The 16482-nt window shown below is 34.9% G+C and overlaps 1 protein-coding gene across 1 annotated transcript in view; it reads right to left on the minus strand.

The window, feature by feature from the left end:
• Window positions 1-16482, minus strand: part of ARHGAP15 (Rho GTPase activating protein 15) — an 858653-nt gene that overhangs the window by 437336 nt on the left and 404835 nt on the right. The window contains exons 7-8 of the mRNA XM_036742514.1: window positions 1887-1985; window positions 675-804 (exon numbers count right to left, since the gene is read on the minus strand). Of these exons, the coding sequence (XP_036598409.1) occupies window positions 675-804; window positions 1887-1985 (229 nt within the window). The remainder of the gene's footprint in view (window positions 1-674; window positions 805-1886; window positions 1986-16482) is intronic.

The raw sequence follows: 16482 nt of genomic DNA on the forward strand, positions 1-16482 counted from the left end.
TGGATTGTAGTCTAGGCTCTAACATTAACCTTTCCACATCACATTGTCTTAACCTCAAATATCAGGGGATTGGAATAGGTGATCTCTATGGCTGCTATAATTATTTCACTCTAAAATAGTCTTTCTTATTTTACTTTGTCACATTCTACATTCAACCCATGCAATCTCCCACCCCCACCTCCCCAATTTGACTCCTGGTAGCATCACATAGTTCACCAGAAACTCCCAGCAGACTAGACCTAGAATCTCTGACTAGCAGTCTGATAAATTCCATAACATTCTGGCCTTAGACTGCTCACCTCAGGCTTTTACACATATATCTTTAAAAGCATACAAATCAACTTCAGCCCACAGATGGTAGCAGATGATTGACATTTCCCACTTTGAGAATAAGTCACAGACCTGTACAGCATGACTATCATTTAGAGAATCAGAGCTTTTCTTTAAGCAAGGACCATGACCTCACTACATATTTTCTCAATTGGCACTATGAACAAGCCACAAGCAAAACAGAGACAACTGCCCTCCTGTGAGTGAAGGGCTTTTCAAGAAATTGCTAAGAATCTTATGTAGATAGGATGACTTTGGCCCAAAGTCCCATTTCGATGGATTTGTTTTTCCTAAGCACTGCATTTAGAATTAACTGACATGGAAATTTTAAAGGAAATACTTACTTAAAGATTTTCTGTGTTCGGGTTTTTGTTCTTTTATTTCTCTGTCAAAATGATCCAGCAATTCTGTACTAGAGGATCTCTGGATTTTGAACAGCTCCAAATTTCTTGATGTACAGCTTTGATCCTTTGGCTGGATTGAAAACAAAACAAAACAAAACCACTTAGGTCTGATATAGACAGCATTTGTCTATTTCAGCACAGCATTTGTCAGAACTTCTCATCTTATTTTGTGGGCAATATGGAGAAATAGGCTAAGTATGTCTGACGAGAAAAATAGAATTAATGTAACATTATGTTCTCTGGAATTTCATTTTAGTTTAAAAAAAGAAAATTTTAAATGGGAAAATGTATGGGGCAGGAGCCCAAATACAAACGCCATACACGAATTTATTTTTCAGATGTTATCGTGTTTATCATACTACATCCAGGGTGATAAAGACCTAATTTATCTCAAAGTTTTATCTTTCCCCTACAACCCCAAACTGAGCAAGATTAAAAGCAAATAAATTTCAGCAAAATTTTACAAAAAAATTTCCCTTATGATTGCCCTACAAATGTCTATAATGTGTTTTTTTCCCCACACTCTCTTAAGATTTTGTAGAAATGAGCATCTTGTCAAGTAATTTTGCTTCAGTGGAAAATTGATTTATTTCGAAGGAATCACCCTTCTAAACTGAAAGCAAGATCTGGTTGGGTAATTAAAAATAGTTTTCTTGAAATGTGACATGCTTACTTTCAAAAGAAAAAAATTTAGGCTCAATAGGAAAATAATAGTAATCGAAAACAAAGGAATATTATTTGCTAGTGCTATTTTTATAAATTGGCACTATGAAAATGCATAAAGGGCTTAAATATATTAATATTTCTATTTGAGAATGTATATTATAGGCTACATAAACTGAAAATGTAAAAATTCATTAGTTATTAAGCGCTTGTGTGCTTTTTACAACCACCAGTAAACCAATGTCCTTGTTATTCTAGAGAAATGAATTGCACCATTCTTTTTAAAGGGAAAAATAAAATGACATTCAGTCCCACAGTACTTTCTGCTGGACCTATATTTTCCCCCTCTGGAATACATAAGCTCAAAATAAATTAATATCTGTCAATCTACATCAGCTATTTAAATGTATGTGGTTTATATCCCTAAGCAAGGAGGTTTAAATGACTGTATTTTAATTAATAAAGGTAACAGCCAAAACAAATACACACCAATCTGTCAATTGCATTTTTGATTGCATGGAACCAATCCAATATGATGAAGTCGATATCTGACTGAAGAAGGAACTCATTTCCTGATACTGTTGTGATCTAGAGGAAAAATTGACAGGTAAGCAAACCATGTAAGATAGATCTTTTACACTTTCAAAAAATATGGTGATTTTTTTCAACATATACACTTTTATAAACTGAAATGCTTTCTTATATTTCAGTAATTACTTCTCTGGGAACCAGGATAGGACCACTTTGAACCACTTTCTGTAGACTATTTGCTTATGTTGTAACAAATACTTTATTATCTCAATAATAAGAATTACTAAATGAGCCCTCCCAGCACAGCATCTTTCTGACACAAGCTGCAACATACCCAGGAAATTCAGAGACAATAGGTTCCTCAATCACCAATCCCCAAAATAAACCAGTGCACCTGAGTGGGCCAGGATTCATCCTGAGGTTTTTGACTCTTCTGTTGTCTTTTTCAAATCTAATATGTTCCTGTTTGATTTTGATTTATTGGGGACTCCAAAACAGATTATTTACCAGAGAAACTAATGTAAACTTTTCAAAAAAAGTGGTCAAATGAATATCTGGCTTTCTGTTTCCCTTATCATAGTGAGAAATAATAGACAACTAATAAAGAACCAATTTATCAAGGAAGGGGGTTTAGTAGAATAAAATTCATTTATATTTTGACCCTTACATGGAGGAGATTTATCTAGTGAACATTCATTCCCTTGATAGTCAGCTCTATTGTGTTCTTGGATGTTTCCAGAGGGAAAATATGCATTTCTTTATCATACTGCACTTCCCATTCCCACCCAGTCACACCCCTTTGTCTCATATTTGTGGTCAGAAGCATCAGGTTCATAGAAACTGAGAAATATTCTTGCTTTCACAAATAAAGGGCTATTCAGAAAAGAATCCGATTATAGTGGATATGCAAACATTCCATTAGGCCATCAGACTGAAATGCAAGGCTATTTTCTTTATGATATCAGTTTTGGGCTTCCTCACTAAAATGAACCCCTCTGCATACCATTTCTCCACTGATGTCACACAAGTGAAGTCTGAGGGCTCTTGAGTTCTGACCTTTGAAAATATTCCAGAAAGAACCAGTCATCCTTTCATATTCTTAAAAGATTCAACACTAAAATGTGGTATTAGTTCTCAGCATCACAAACTATATTCTAACATCAGTGTGATTCTCCCCACCATCCAAATGATCATCAGTGACCAAAATAACTCATGCCACACAGCTCTATAATTAATGGGACAAATCTCAACCACAGTAATCTCCAAGTCCTTAAGAAAACTCCAAGTGTATTTTGTATTATTAAAAAAAACAAACAAACTCTTCTCTGATGTCAATTTCCTTTATGATGTGACCAACCCTGTGTCAGGTTGTTATCACTTATCAAGGCAGTACTCTCCAAAGAAAAAAAAAGTATCACCATACTAAGTGCAATTGTAACAAAGAAGGATTCGGGTAATAGAAGGCACTTATTTCCCAAAACTGGAATTTAGACATATTATTGGGACTAAACTCTCCCTTTCCCTCTATTTCTTTCTTTTCTATCCTCTCAAAGGAATGTAGGTTAGAGATGACCAGAACTAACTTTTATATCTCATCAGCCAGACAGCGAAACTGATGGTTGTACCATGATCTGAACTGCCATAATAATGTCCCTTCCTTAATGTCAGTTTAAAATATTCACTTAATAAAACAGTGCCACAAAACAGTTTAACTTAAAATGAAGTAATTGCTAACTAGTGGTAGGCAGGTAACCAGTGAGATAAATAGAATATTGGTTAACTAGTTATATAACAGACTTTTGAGTGTTAAAAATGAATTTCCACTAAAATATTTTGGGGATATGAATGAATTCTGTAACATCACAATTTATTAATGTGCATATGGATAAACAAACTAAATATAATGTATGATCCCATCTACTACATCTCAGTCATTATAAATAGATCATTATGAATTTTTTAAAGAATAACATCTACAAAATAGGAATAACAAACATAAATAGTCTTATTGGACTCTGAAGGTTTAGGAAAGATCCAACAAAGTTTAGAATTCAGTCTACCAATATTCAAAACCTGTATAAAATGCAAGTAATTCATCAGTGCATTAGCATTTCTGTTGCATGCTATGCAGAGTATCTTTTACTGCTAATACAACCAAAAGCAAATTGCATTTGTAAGTCACTTTGTCTGAATATATTACTTTAATAATCATACATAATCAGTGATTTGTGAATAAATTTTTAAAAAGATAGAACAGAGAACTGGGTGAATGAGCTTCATTCAAAACATACTATCAGTGAGTTACAGTTCATATCCCTCTCTTTCCTTCTTCGTACTAATCTTCAGAGTAACTAGACAGTTTCAAGAAGACTGCTACTGCTCTCTACAGTTTAAATGCATCCACTTCTTAATTACAGTCAATAATTGACTTTGTTCTGCTCCATTCCAGTCATTCAGAGGAAAGCATTTCCAAAGGCTTTGGCTGGCAAATCCCATTTAATGTGTAGGTTTCCTAACCCACTCTTAGATGTTACCTCTTTAGGATTTCTGATAAATAGTTCTTGGAAGGGTTTGCTGAACCATATTTGCACATTGAACAATCGGATTTTCAACACCCTTGGGAAAGATATCAATAAAGCATGCCAGCTTTGACTAAACCTTATGATTGAACAATTTATGATTACCATCTAAAGACATATATATTTAAAAAATAGGCTTAAATGATTCCATGCTAAGCTTGCTAATATATGCTCTCTATATTAGATTTTGCTGAAATAACCATAGGAGCTCAGAAAAAAAAATGAAAGAAGAATTTACAGTAAACACAAAGGTCTCTGGTAAGAGCTGCCAGTTACTATTTTGCTTAGTCTTCCAGTTTCGATAAATGTCTTTTGAAATCCCTCCTCTCCACTAAATCATAGTTGGAGATATATATCCTGTGACAAGTAAGCTGTCCTAATGAAGTGCCAGAGTTGTCAATAATACATATGTCTAAGTAATGGCAATCCTCTGGAATTGTCTAAAGTAATGTGCTCAAACTTTCTCAGGAAATAAGAATCCATTTGAATACCTGCTGGCAATACGTTTATGCTAAAGAAACTTCAGGTATGTTCACTAAGCAGTGCACAGGTTCTTTAAGACCTTTATGTCTAATACTAACTTAACTATGTTATTCTTTTGTTCAGTGAAGTTGGGCCCCATTTTCTTGTTGAGATTCCTTTGAGCATTGAAAGTGGGAGAACCTGATTTCAGAGCTCTCCAAACCAAAGACATATCTGGTCCAAAATTATGTTTTGACTTTTCATTAAGCAAAGAATAGCTTATTAATAATCTTAGTTAAGTTAGGACCATTTGGCTTTAAAAGTATGTTATTTCTGTATTTTTGCTCAATGTAACTGTTTTCTGCACTTATAATATAAGCCTATATTTTGACTCTCTGTGGACAGGAAATGTAACTCATCTTTTGGGCTCCACCCACAGAGCTGGCTTTAAGTGGGAGACAAAAGATGGTTTATAGCTGTAAGTTTGACTTAGATCAGGAAGCCTCAGAACCCATTTCAACAATGAGGTTTCATTGTGTCCTCTTATGTTTTACATGAAAAATGATAGTGGAGCATGACAGTTAAATACTACTCTAAGTTTTTTCTTATCTCATTTGCCAGAATAGAAAATATTTAAGAGAGCTTATAATTAACCCATAACCATAAACACTCCGTAAATACAGCATGTTGTCTTTATATATTGAACTGTATTTACCTTCAATAAAGAAGACCTGAGTTCAAGACCTGTCTCAGACACTTACTAGCTATGTGACCCTGGGCAACTCACTGAACATCTTAGCCTGTTTTCTCTCCTATAAAACAAACATGTTAGACTCAATGGCTTTAAGATTCCTTTCATCTCCAAATTCCGATCTTATGAGCCAGACATCTAGTACCATTGTTTCCTCCTTAATCAAAAGTACTCTAGAATATAAATATATCAGGACAGTAAAGGTTCAGGATACACTCATCATAATTTTGTTTGCATTTGTGAAATTGAGTCTGTGTAACCATTTTCCTTTTATAGTTCAAGAAATATACTTCAAAAATTATTTTCCTAAAAGTTGTTTCTTCTTCCTAAACCTTGATTCTCATCACTCCAATTATTTTTTCTGATAATATATAAACTCTCAAAAAACTTAGATATGTATATGTCACATATATTATTATATATACATTCAAATTTGTATGTGTATGTGTATGCATATATAATTATGTATTGTGACAGAGTAGATATAGAGCAGGTGTCTGAGTTGGTAAAACCGAGGTTTGAGTCATGCATCTGAGAGAAATTGGTTGTGTGGCCTTGGTCAAGTCATTAACTTCATAGTACCCCCAAGAAACTTTCTAAAATTATATTGTAGAATGTCTGGTGATCTGCACTTGTGGTGAGAATTTCTTTTCTGAGAGTCCCCCATATCTATGAAGTTACAAGCCTGTATGTCATTCTGTCTGTCCATCCATCTATCTATCCACTCTGTTCATTAAGCAGAAATATTAAGGTCCCAAACTCCAGCAATGAAAGAGAGAGAGAGAGAGAGAGAGAGAGAGAGAGAGAGAGAGAGAGAGAGAGAGAGAGAGAGAGAGAGAGAGAGAGAGAGAGAGAGAGAGAGAGAGAGAGAGAGAGAGAGAGAGAGAGAGAATTATAGGATTTAGTTGCATTTTTTTCATTTTACATCATAAATTGCACACATGATATAGGTGATCAGATGAGGGTTGTCATGGTTATACTAATAGTTAAATTACTTAGTGGGCTCAAAGGCATTTATGGCTACCAAAGAAATTAAATTATCAAGGCTGCATGTCTGTCTCAAATGACAGCCTGGCATTAGTAACTCCTAACATTTTTCTGACCAACAGAACAAAGTTATCATAAAAGTAAGGGTGAAATATCAGTTCGGAGGAAAAGGTCTTCAACTTGTCTTTCCAAAAATGTTACTTGTTAAAACATTTTGTGAGAAAGTATTTGCCTTGTGTTCCCAATGTTGCTAGATGTTAAGTAAATATATGCTAATTGCAAAAAAAGAGGTTGTTTTGGCAACTCTCTTATTAAAATGCATTTGTAACCCCCATCTGTCATGAAAGTTTTGAAAAGTTTGTTTACTTTGGATAGCAGCCTTATCCAGGGTTACCCTAGCAAACAATGATAGCAGTCTTCAGAAGTTGTGTGAGGAACAAGCCACTGGGGAACCATTTTTGTTTTAATTGGCACACACAAACACTTTTCTGGTCTGTCAAGAAGATCAAGCTAATATGCATGGAGGGTGTTATATTCTGAGCTTTGGGGAGCAGTAAAGCTCCCTTTATTTAAGTAATTTAAATGATAGACTGCAAAAACTTTGCAAGTCAGAAAAATGTTTTATCCTTTCTTAGGGAATATTTGTTTTAAGCAACAGAAAATGTTCTACATATCTAAAGATGTTGAACCTTATGTTATAATCACTCGGCTTCTTCTGACTCTGTGAAATGTTACTAAATCGACTCACTGCTAAATAAAGCAGACAAGCCAGAGCTCCCGCCTTTCTACAACTCCTCGTCTTAACAGATCTTAATCTATTAGTTTCCAGATGATTATTAGCTAAATTTTCAATGTGTTTGGGTATGACTGATTCGCCTATACATTCATCAGACACCTAGGTGGTATCATCATATCCAAATAACCTGATCATGTAAGTAATTTTTTTTAATAGAAAGTAAACAACTCTTTGGGTTACACACATCACAGATCTCTAATAGATCCTAAATCTTAAAGTTTAAGGTCAGTCTTTCAAGGAACAACTCTCTCTTATGTGAAATTAAGCTGCACCTTTGGTAGTCAAACAATTTAGTCCCTGCATTCTCACAATACAAGACTTGATTTATATAATAAAAATCTTCTTTGTTCTGAAAATTCACAATGTCACGAAAAAGGGAAAAATGCCCATACTATTTGCCCTTTTAAACTTTTTGATAAAGAGTAATGAATTCCCCATTCCTCCTCGTTGCTCCCTCCAAAGTCCATAGAATCAAAGGATCATAAATAAAGAGATAGAAGGGACCCTCAGAGATCATATAATCCAAAGCAGTCATTTTACAGATAAGGAAACATGCCCAGCTACTATCAACTAGATAGCAGGTGTTGGAGGTGGGGTTTGAACACAAATTCAATGAATCCAGAACCCCTCGGCATATCAAACTAAATAACAAATGATCAAAAATGTAAACTGGAATTAATTTCTCCTGTCTTCAGTAATTATAAAATAATAATTATTTTAAGTACCCAGTCTTTTCACTGTTACAATTGAAAACAAGTATACATTCAGAACTCATTAAATAATTTTCAGAGAACAAATTCAGCAGTTTGACAATAAATTAAGTTGTTTCTTTTGTATGTAATGCTAAAAATAAATACTGCTGAAAAAATAGTTGACAGAAGTCTTTGATGGCTGAAGGCATCAACTTGTTTCTATTTACAGTTAATTTTTAAACCTAGAGGGGAAGTTTGCTCTAGATAAACTAATCATCCCAGAATTTCTATTCTGCCAATACCCAAAAGCCATGTGTCACTAAAACATTTGAGTAGCCACAGGACTATAACTTGCTCAGTCAATGGTGTTAGAACATCTGCTGTCGACTTGACCTACCACTAGGTTAAAATGAAGAGAAAATTGATAATTCCAATCAACAAAGAGACTCTTTAATTACCTGTGAACTTGTAGATGTTTGAATATGATTTATTGGGCTATTTGCATGCATAATTGCCATATTACCTATAAATGTGCTTAGCAGATGAATTTTCAATTTGAAAAAAGAATTCTTGACGTTTTCTAGTCTAGTACAATAGACACCCAATCTTCAGTGTGCACTAGTAGCCATTGCATTTGTACAATGTTCATAGCTAACATGAAATCATTACTTTATGTCACTATCACGGCCCCTTTGCTTCTTTCTCATCATATTAGTTTGTATTTACAGTGTATGTAATTTGCATTTCCTTATCTGTGTATACTTTGTGTCTTCTGAGCAGAATGTAAGGCTCTTGATGGAAATGACAGTCTTTGTATCCTTAGTGTCTGACACATAGCTTAATAAATGTCTATTGAATGAAGCCCTGGTATCCTTGCAAAAAGGGCAAAATTGGGAAGGACTTCAGATGAAGAAGAAAGAGCTATGTTCACATCTTAGCGAGGACTTTTTGTCTGATTGCATTCTAATGTCACATACAAATTATTTTTGAACTTCTTTTGTAATCAAAGATTTTCTCTTCATCCTTCACCCCCTCATCCTCTTCAACCCCACTCTCTCAATTAAAAAAAGAGAAAAACAAAATTCATAAAATTATGCACAAACTAATTTTGAAATTGGCCAGGTCCAAAAATACATGTCTCATTTCCATTTTGAATATATCCCCTCTAAGTCTGGATGTGGGTAGCATGTTCAGTCCTGTTCTCTCGAGTCGTAGGTACTCACTACATTGATTAGAGTTACTAAGTTTTTGGAAATTGTCATTGCAATGTTATTATTACATTAATTGTTCTCCTGGTTCTGTTCACTTCACTTTGTGTCAGTTCATATGTTTCCCAGGGTTTCTCTGAAATTTTTCCTTTCATTATTCTCAAGGCACAATAACACTGCATTACATTTATATAAGAAAATTTAATTAGCCATTTCTCAACTGATGGGCATACACTTATTTTCCAGTTCATTATCATTACAAAATAATAACGACCATAACAATGGTAACAACAAACAATTTGTTTTATCATTTTCAGTCGTGTCTGATTCTTCGTGACACCTTTCTGGGGGTGGGGGGCAGTTTCTTTGCAAAGATATAGGAGTGATTTGCCATTTCCTTCTCCAGCTCATTTTATAGATGGGGAACTAAGGCAAACAGGGTTAAGTGACTTGCTCAGGGTCACACAGCTAGTAAGTTTCTGAGGCTGGATTTAAATGCAGGTTTTCCTGACTTCAGGCCTGAACCTATCCACAATGCTGTCTAGCGCCCTAATAGAGTACTTCTAGAAATATTTTTGTACTTATGTCTGTCTAATCATGGTATGATTAGGTAAGTGGTGCAGTGGACAGAGTACCTGACCTGGAGTCAGAAAGACTTGTCTTCCTAAGCAAAAATCTGGTCTCAGACACTAACTAGCTGTGTGACTGGGCAAGTCACTTAACCCTGTTTGCCTCAATTTCCTCATCTGTAAAATGAGCTGGAGAAGGAAATGGAAAACCACTCTGGCATCTTTGCCAAGAACCCCCCCCCCAGAAAGGTGTCATGAAGAGTCAGACATGACCGAAACGGCTCAGCAACAACAATAACTAATCACAGTATCACTGGATTCTTTAACCAAATTTGTCTTTGACTTTTGGACACAGTTCAGAATTATAATATGCTGAATGTAGAATGAAAATAGCATTTCTATAAAGCCTACTCTATGCCAGGCGATGTGCAAGTACTTTATAAAAGCTTCATTTGATTCTCACAATAACCCTGGGAGGTAGGTGCTATTATAATTCCCATTTTGGGGCTGAGAATAGTTAAGTGACTTGCTCAAGGTTATATAGCTAGTAAATATCTGAGATCAGATTTTTACTCAGTTCTTTCTGACTTCAGGTCCAGTGATCTATTCACCCTACCTCTTAGCTACCCTAATAAAGTAGCACTAGAAATATTTCTGTACATCTGATCAGGGTATCATCAGATCAAAGGGCATACACAGTTTTCTCTTTGGCTTTTTGGACATGGTTTCAAATGCCTTTCCAAAGGAGCTGTGGCAATTCACAGCACCAGCAACAGTGTAGTAATGTATCCCCACCCCCCACCAGCTTCTTCAATATTTGTAATTTTCCTTTTTTTTTTTTGGTCAATATGATGGTTATAAGGTTGAATTTCAGAGTTTCTTTAATTTTAATTTCTTTAATTATCTGCAATTTGGAACATTTTGATATCCTTGGGTAATTTATCATTTTGGAATGAATTCTATTCTTACAAATTTGAATTATTTCATCATATATCTTAGAAATGAGAGCTTCAGAGAAATGCTACAAAGATTTTTCCTTCATTTCTTTCTAATGCTGATTGCATTGGCTTTGTTTTTGCAAGAACTTTTAATATTATATAATCAAAATTGTTTATTTTATCTTCCACAATTCTCTCTATCCTACATTCATAAATTCTTCTTTTATCTATAGATCTGAAAGGTGATTTCTCTCTTGCTTTCCTGTTTTATGAATTGACCTTTTATAAGTAGTCACATATCTATTTGGTACTTATCTTGGTATATGGTGTGAGATGTTGTCCTAGACCCAACTTCTGATAGAACATTTTCCAATTTTTCCAGAAGTTTTTGTAGAACCACTAGTCTTCACCCCATTACCTGAGGATGTAGGATTTAATCAAACACCAGGCTGTTGTGTTTATTCACTTTTGAAGAATGTATACTTAAATTGTTCTATTGATCAACCTCTATTTTTTTTAACTAGTACCAAATGTGATGATTAATGCTTTATAGTATAGTTTGAGGTCTACAACTTCTCATTTTCCCCCATGGTTTCCCTTTAGATTCTTGGTCTTTTGTTCCTCCAAGTGAATTTGTTTTTTTGTATTTTTTTTTTACTTAGCTCCCTAAAATAATAATTTGGTAGTTTTATAGGGTGATACAAGATGTAAATTAATTTAGGTAGCATTATCATTTTTATTATTTTGCCTTAGCCAATTTATTAGCTATTAATATTTCTTTACTTATTTAGGTCTGCCTTTATCTCCATAACAGTTTCATAGTTGTATTCTTGTTGTTCATATGTGTATCTTAGAAGGTAGTCTCACAATTATTTTATATATTTTACAGTTATTTTAGATGGAAATTCTCTTTTTCATTTTGTTGGTAATGTACAGAAATTCTGGTGGTTTACATGAATTTATGATGGTTAGTTTTTTCAAGTAATTATAATTCACCTAATTTTAGTTGACTAAACTAATTTTGTTTCCTCTTTTCCTGTGGTTATTCCATAGAATTTTTTTTCTTTTTCATACTAAGATCATTTCCATTTCTAGTAGTATACCACATTGCAGTGGTGCCTGATCTTATTGTAGGAAATCTTACATTTTACTGCCATTACATATAATGGTAGCTCTGAGTTTTAGATAGCAACTAGTTATCATATCAGGGAAAGAAAGGTCTACTTATTTCTATACTTTTTGATTTTTTTTTCCTTTTTTAAAAACAGAAGTAAGTGGTTTATTTTGTCAAAAGCTTTTTCTACAACTATTCATACAACAATATGATTTTAATTGTTCTTGTTTTGTTATTAACTATATTTTCAGTTTTCCTGTTATTGAATCAACTCTGCATTCCTGGTATAAATGCAACCTGGCCTCAATTTATAATCTTTTTGATATGTTGCTGTAGTTTCCTTATTAATGTTATTAACATTTTGCATCAATATTCAATGTGGATATTAATGTAGGGCGTTTTCTTCTACTTTGATTCTTCCTGATGACATAGAAAGAATTTGGTTGACTTCTTTTCCTATTTTTCAAACAGCTAATGTAATATTGAAATTAATTGTTCCTTGAATATTTGATGGAATTTATGAATCTATGAGGTTTGTGGACTTTTTTCTCTTTTGATATTCATTTATGGCCTGTTCAAATTCTTTTTATGATATTGTATTATTTATGTTTTCTATTTCTTATTCCATTTAACTGGGAATTTTATATTTTGGCAAATATTCATCTACATATCTCTCCAGCTTGTTCTCAAGGATAATGTGAGGGATTTCATGAAGTGCTCTATAGAAATAAAGGTGAATAATGTTTATTACAGAGTATTTCATTGACCTACCAGTCAAAAAAGGAAATGAAGTTGAATGAATGAAAACAAATATTTATTAAGCACTTACTATATGCCAAGTAAAGAGCTAAGCACTAGAGACACAAATACAAAAGCATAAATAGTGTCTGTCCTCAAGGGGCTTATAGTCTAATGAGGGAGACAACACAGAAAGGAAAATGAAGGCCAGGGAAAGGCACTTTAGTTATGGGGATGGTGATTGGGCCACAGTAGAAGAAATTAACATGTCTTATCTAGGAATAATGCAGAGTAGATTTAACTAGAATTCCTGGTTCTAGAACTGGGAGGGCTGTAGGTGGAGAAGAGACTAGGAAGGAAGTAGAAAAAGTCAGGAGTAAAATGAAGCATGGTTGGGACTTTTCCTGAAATAATGGTTGAGGTAAGGTAGATAGCGTAAGCTCACTGAAGACAGACTATTTCGTTTATGTTTTTGCATGCCCATGGCCTAGCACAGTGCATTGCATGTGGTGGCTATTTAATAAATGTTTGTCAAACTGAACTGCATTAGGCTGGAATGACTTCTTCCTGATGATGCCATTCTGACTCTTAGGGATCCCTGATTCCCTTTCTAAGCACTCAGGAACCATTCCTCAATGAAGGAGGAATTCTAAACTTGGGCTCTTGCTTCCATTTTAATTACCATTATGGTTTCTGTTTCTGCCACAGTTTCTGTAGCATCTGTGGGTTAGCTAACATAATGAAGCACTTTGGTCAGGGACCTGGTTAGTGTGCCATATCTGATCTCACTACGTGATCTCTCTACCCAAGTCTAGTTGTCTGTCCTTTGATATCAGAAGACATTACTTTATGTAACATCTGGGGGTGAAATGCCACCTTTCCATCTTGGCAATGCCACATCAAGTCCTACAAATAATATTTTTAGATTTAAAGGACGTTAAAGAAGAACAGAACTGAAATCCCTAAGAAAATTATGGATGCTCATTAAGGCCTGAAAAAATAGAAATTGAGTTTCCTAAGTTCCTTGTAAGCCAGGTAACAATTGAACATGCATGTTATCAGAAATCCTGAAGCCAAGGTGAAAAAAAGCAACTCATTCTTATCCAACTTGGTGATTGGGATGAATCTGTCAATTGACAATTTTCCTAGGGGTGGAATGTAGGCTATCTTTCTGTGACCTTCTCTGTCTCTTTCTTTTCCCCCTATCAAAGAAGACAGCCCAGATTGCTCCTTGGCTTCTCTCATTGAGAAGAATTAGAAAAAGGAGTTGTAGTTCAATGAAAATAATAGTAAATGATGAAATCTGCTTAATTTCTTTCTGGAAAATTGCTAGTAAAGCCAGGATTTTTTGTGCTTTATTCCTCTTACCCCTATAAACATTTAAAAAAAAATAAACATATTGGGTACTTCAATTATCAAGGGTTTTAGTCATAACCAAATGGAGATATTTTGATTGAAGGCCTTCTTTATATGCCAAAAACCATTCCTTGAAAGCAACTATCTATTTTGACTATGCTGAAAGGCCATCTCCATAGGTCTCGTGCCTGATAGTTATGACTATTACAGAAATTTTTCCACTATTAGTAGTCTGAGAGCTAATTATGGCCAAACAACATGTGAATTAAATTTCTTTTCCTTTATATTTGAAGGTCCTTCTCCTGGTCCCTTGTAGAATTTTTTGTTGTTTGAATTGAATTGTTAAATTTAACTACTATGGGTCTTAGAGTTTGCAGCCTTAGGACTTTCCCCACCCTGGGGAAAGAAGATCTATACATTCCTCCAATTGGAAGTTTGTTTTCTGTGTTCAGAGGTCTTGAGAAGCTTTCTTCTATCATTTCTTGTATTATACTGTTCATATTTTTTGACTTGTCATGCTCTTCTGGGAGATTTAGGTTGTCTTTATGCATCCTCTCCTTGAAATCAATATATATTACTTGAATAGAGAGCATGTTTTCTTTTAATGCTATTGATTTTTTGCTTCTCTTCTTCTAGATTGTCCTTTTCTTCTGTATGTTTTCATTCCCAATCAGCTGTCCTATTTTTTTTTAGTGAGACTTGTCATCACAGATTCAAGTTTTTCTATTATGCTAATCATTTCTGCTGTGTAAGCTATAAATTCTGCTCTCGCAATTCTCATTTTTCTTTGAAACTACTCAAGACCAACATTTTGTGGTTCCAGATTTGGGGTCCTCAGTCTCATTGAGTGTTGAACTTCTCCCCTTTGTTTCATAGTATTTCTTCTTAGATGCCTGAATTAATTTACTAGATCTCAAGCCTATTTTCCTTTTGCTGTTCCTTTCCCTGTTGGGATCTAGCTGATCATGCTAGAGATCTTAACTTTTCCTCTTCCTGAGATCTTTGGTAATTTCAGTTCTCTCCTATGCCACACTGCCTCACCACACCTCCCCACATATCTATTGCTCACTTTCTGTCTCTTTACCCTCTGATGGTAGTTTCACTAAGTGCTAGAGCTCAAAGTGTCTTGACTTAACTTTATCCCACTAGGGACAGTACATGATTTACAGCCTAGGCCTCTGACCCATGGGACTTTCTTGGGTATAGACCTAGCCCCAGCTGGGTGTTAGGCTCCTTGCCTCAGGTTTAGTGGAGTTCCATGCAATTTTCCACACATGGTAGAGAGTACTGCCATCCTGGTAGTATGGTAGACTGGGGTGATTTCTGTTATTTGGAGTTTGGCTCTCTGAGGCTCTGGGAGGCAAGTCGAGGTGGGGTGTAGGATTGAGCTCTATTTCAAACTCAGACAAGTGTCCTGCCCCCTTTTCTCTGTTTTTCTACTGTCATGCAGAGATCTTTTGCACAACAGAATGCTACTGTAGTTCTGGTAAATTTCAGCAAATTTCTCAGGTTGGAGTTTATATCACCACGCACTAGAAAGATGGAGGTGGAAACAAAAGGCTAAGATAGATATGTTCAACAATGAAAAAAAAAAGTTCTCATTTCCCTTTACTTATCTTCTTAAATCTCCTATTTAAGCTGAGGGAATCACCATCATTCTAGTCACCAGGGATTCATAAAATCAGAAACATCTTGACTCATACATCCCCTTTACCACCCTCCCCAATATCCAAGTCCCAATATCCAACATAATCTCTGCTAGATTAATATAATAGCATCCTAATTGGTCTCTCTGTCTATAATCTCTCCTCCCCTTAATTCCATCCTTTAAATAAACATCAGTATCTTGTAAAGCACAAGTCTGACCACGTCACTTCCCTACTCAAGAAATGTCAGTGGTTCCCTATTCCCTCTAGAATAAAGTGCAAACTCTTCTGTTTGACATTTAAATCCCTTCATTATCTGGTGATAAAATGCATTTCTAAATTGATTTCTCATTACTCCTCTTCATACGTTCCATGTTCCTGCCAAACTGGTCTACATGTTGTTCCTCATGTATGACATTTCATCTCCCCCTTGTGTATCTTTGTAGAGACTCCCCCTTGTGTTTGAATACATTTCCTCCTCAGTTATGTCTCTTGCAATTCCTAGCTCTTTTCAAGGATCAAAGTGTCACATTCTATGTGAGCCTTTTTCTGATCCCTCTAGTTGCTATTGCTTCCCCCTCCCCCCATCAAATTACTTTTTTATGTTGTTGCATTTTTTTAAACTTATCTGGGTGCCTATTGCTTGTTCCCAGTAGGGTATAAGCTATTTGAAGACAAATTCTGTTTCTTTTTCCCCAGTGTCTAGTGCAATGCCTTG

This window comes from Trichosurus vulpecula, chromosome 2 (assembly GCF_011100635.1).
Source record: "Trichosurus vulpecula isolate mTriVul1 chromosome 2, mTriVul1.pri, whole genome shotgun sequence".
Lineage (NCBI taxonomy): Eukaryota > Metazoa > Chordata > Mammalia > Diprotodontia > Phalangeridae > Trichosurus > Trichosurus vulpecula.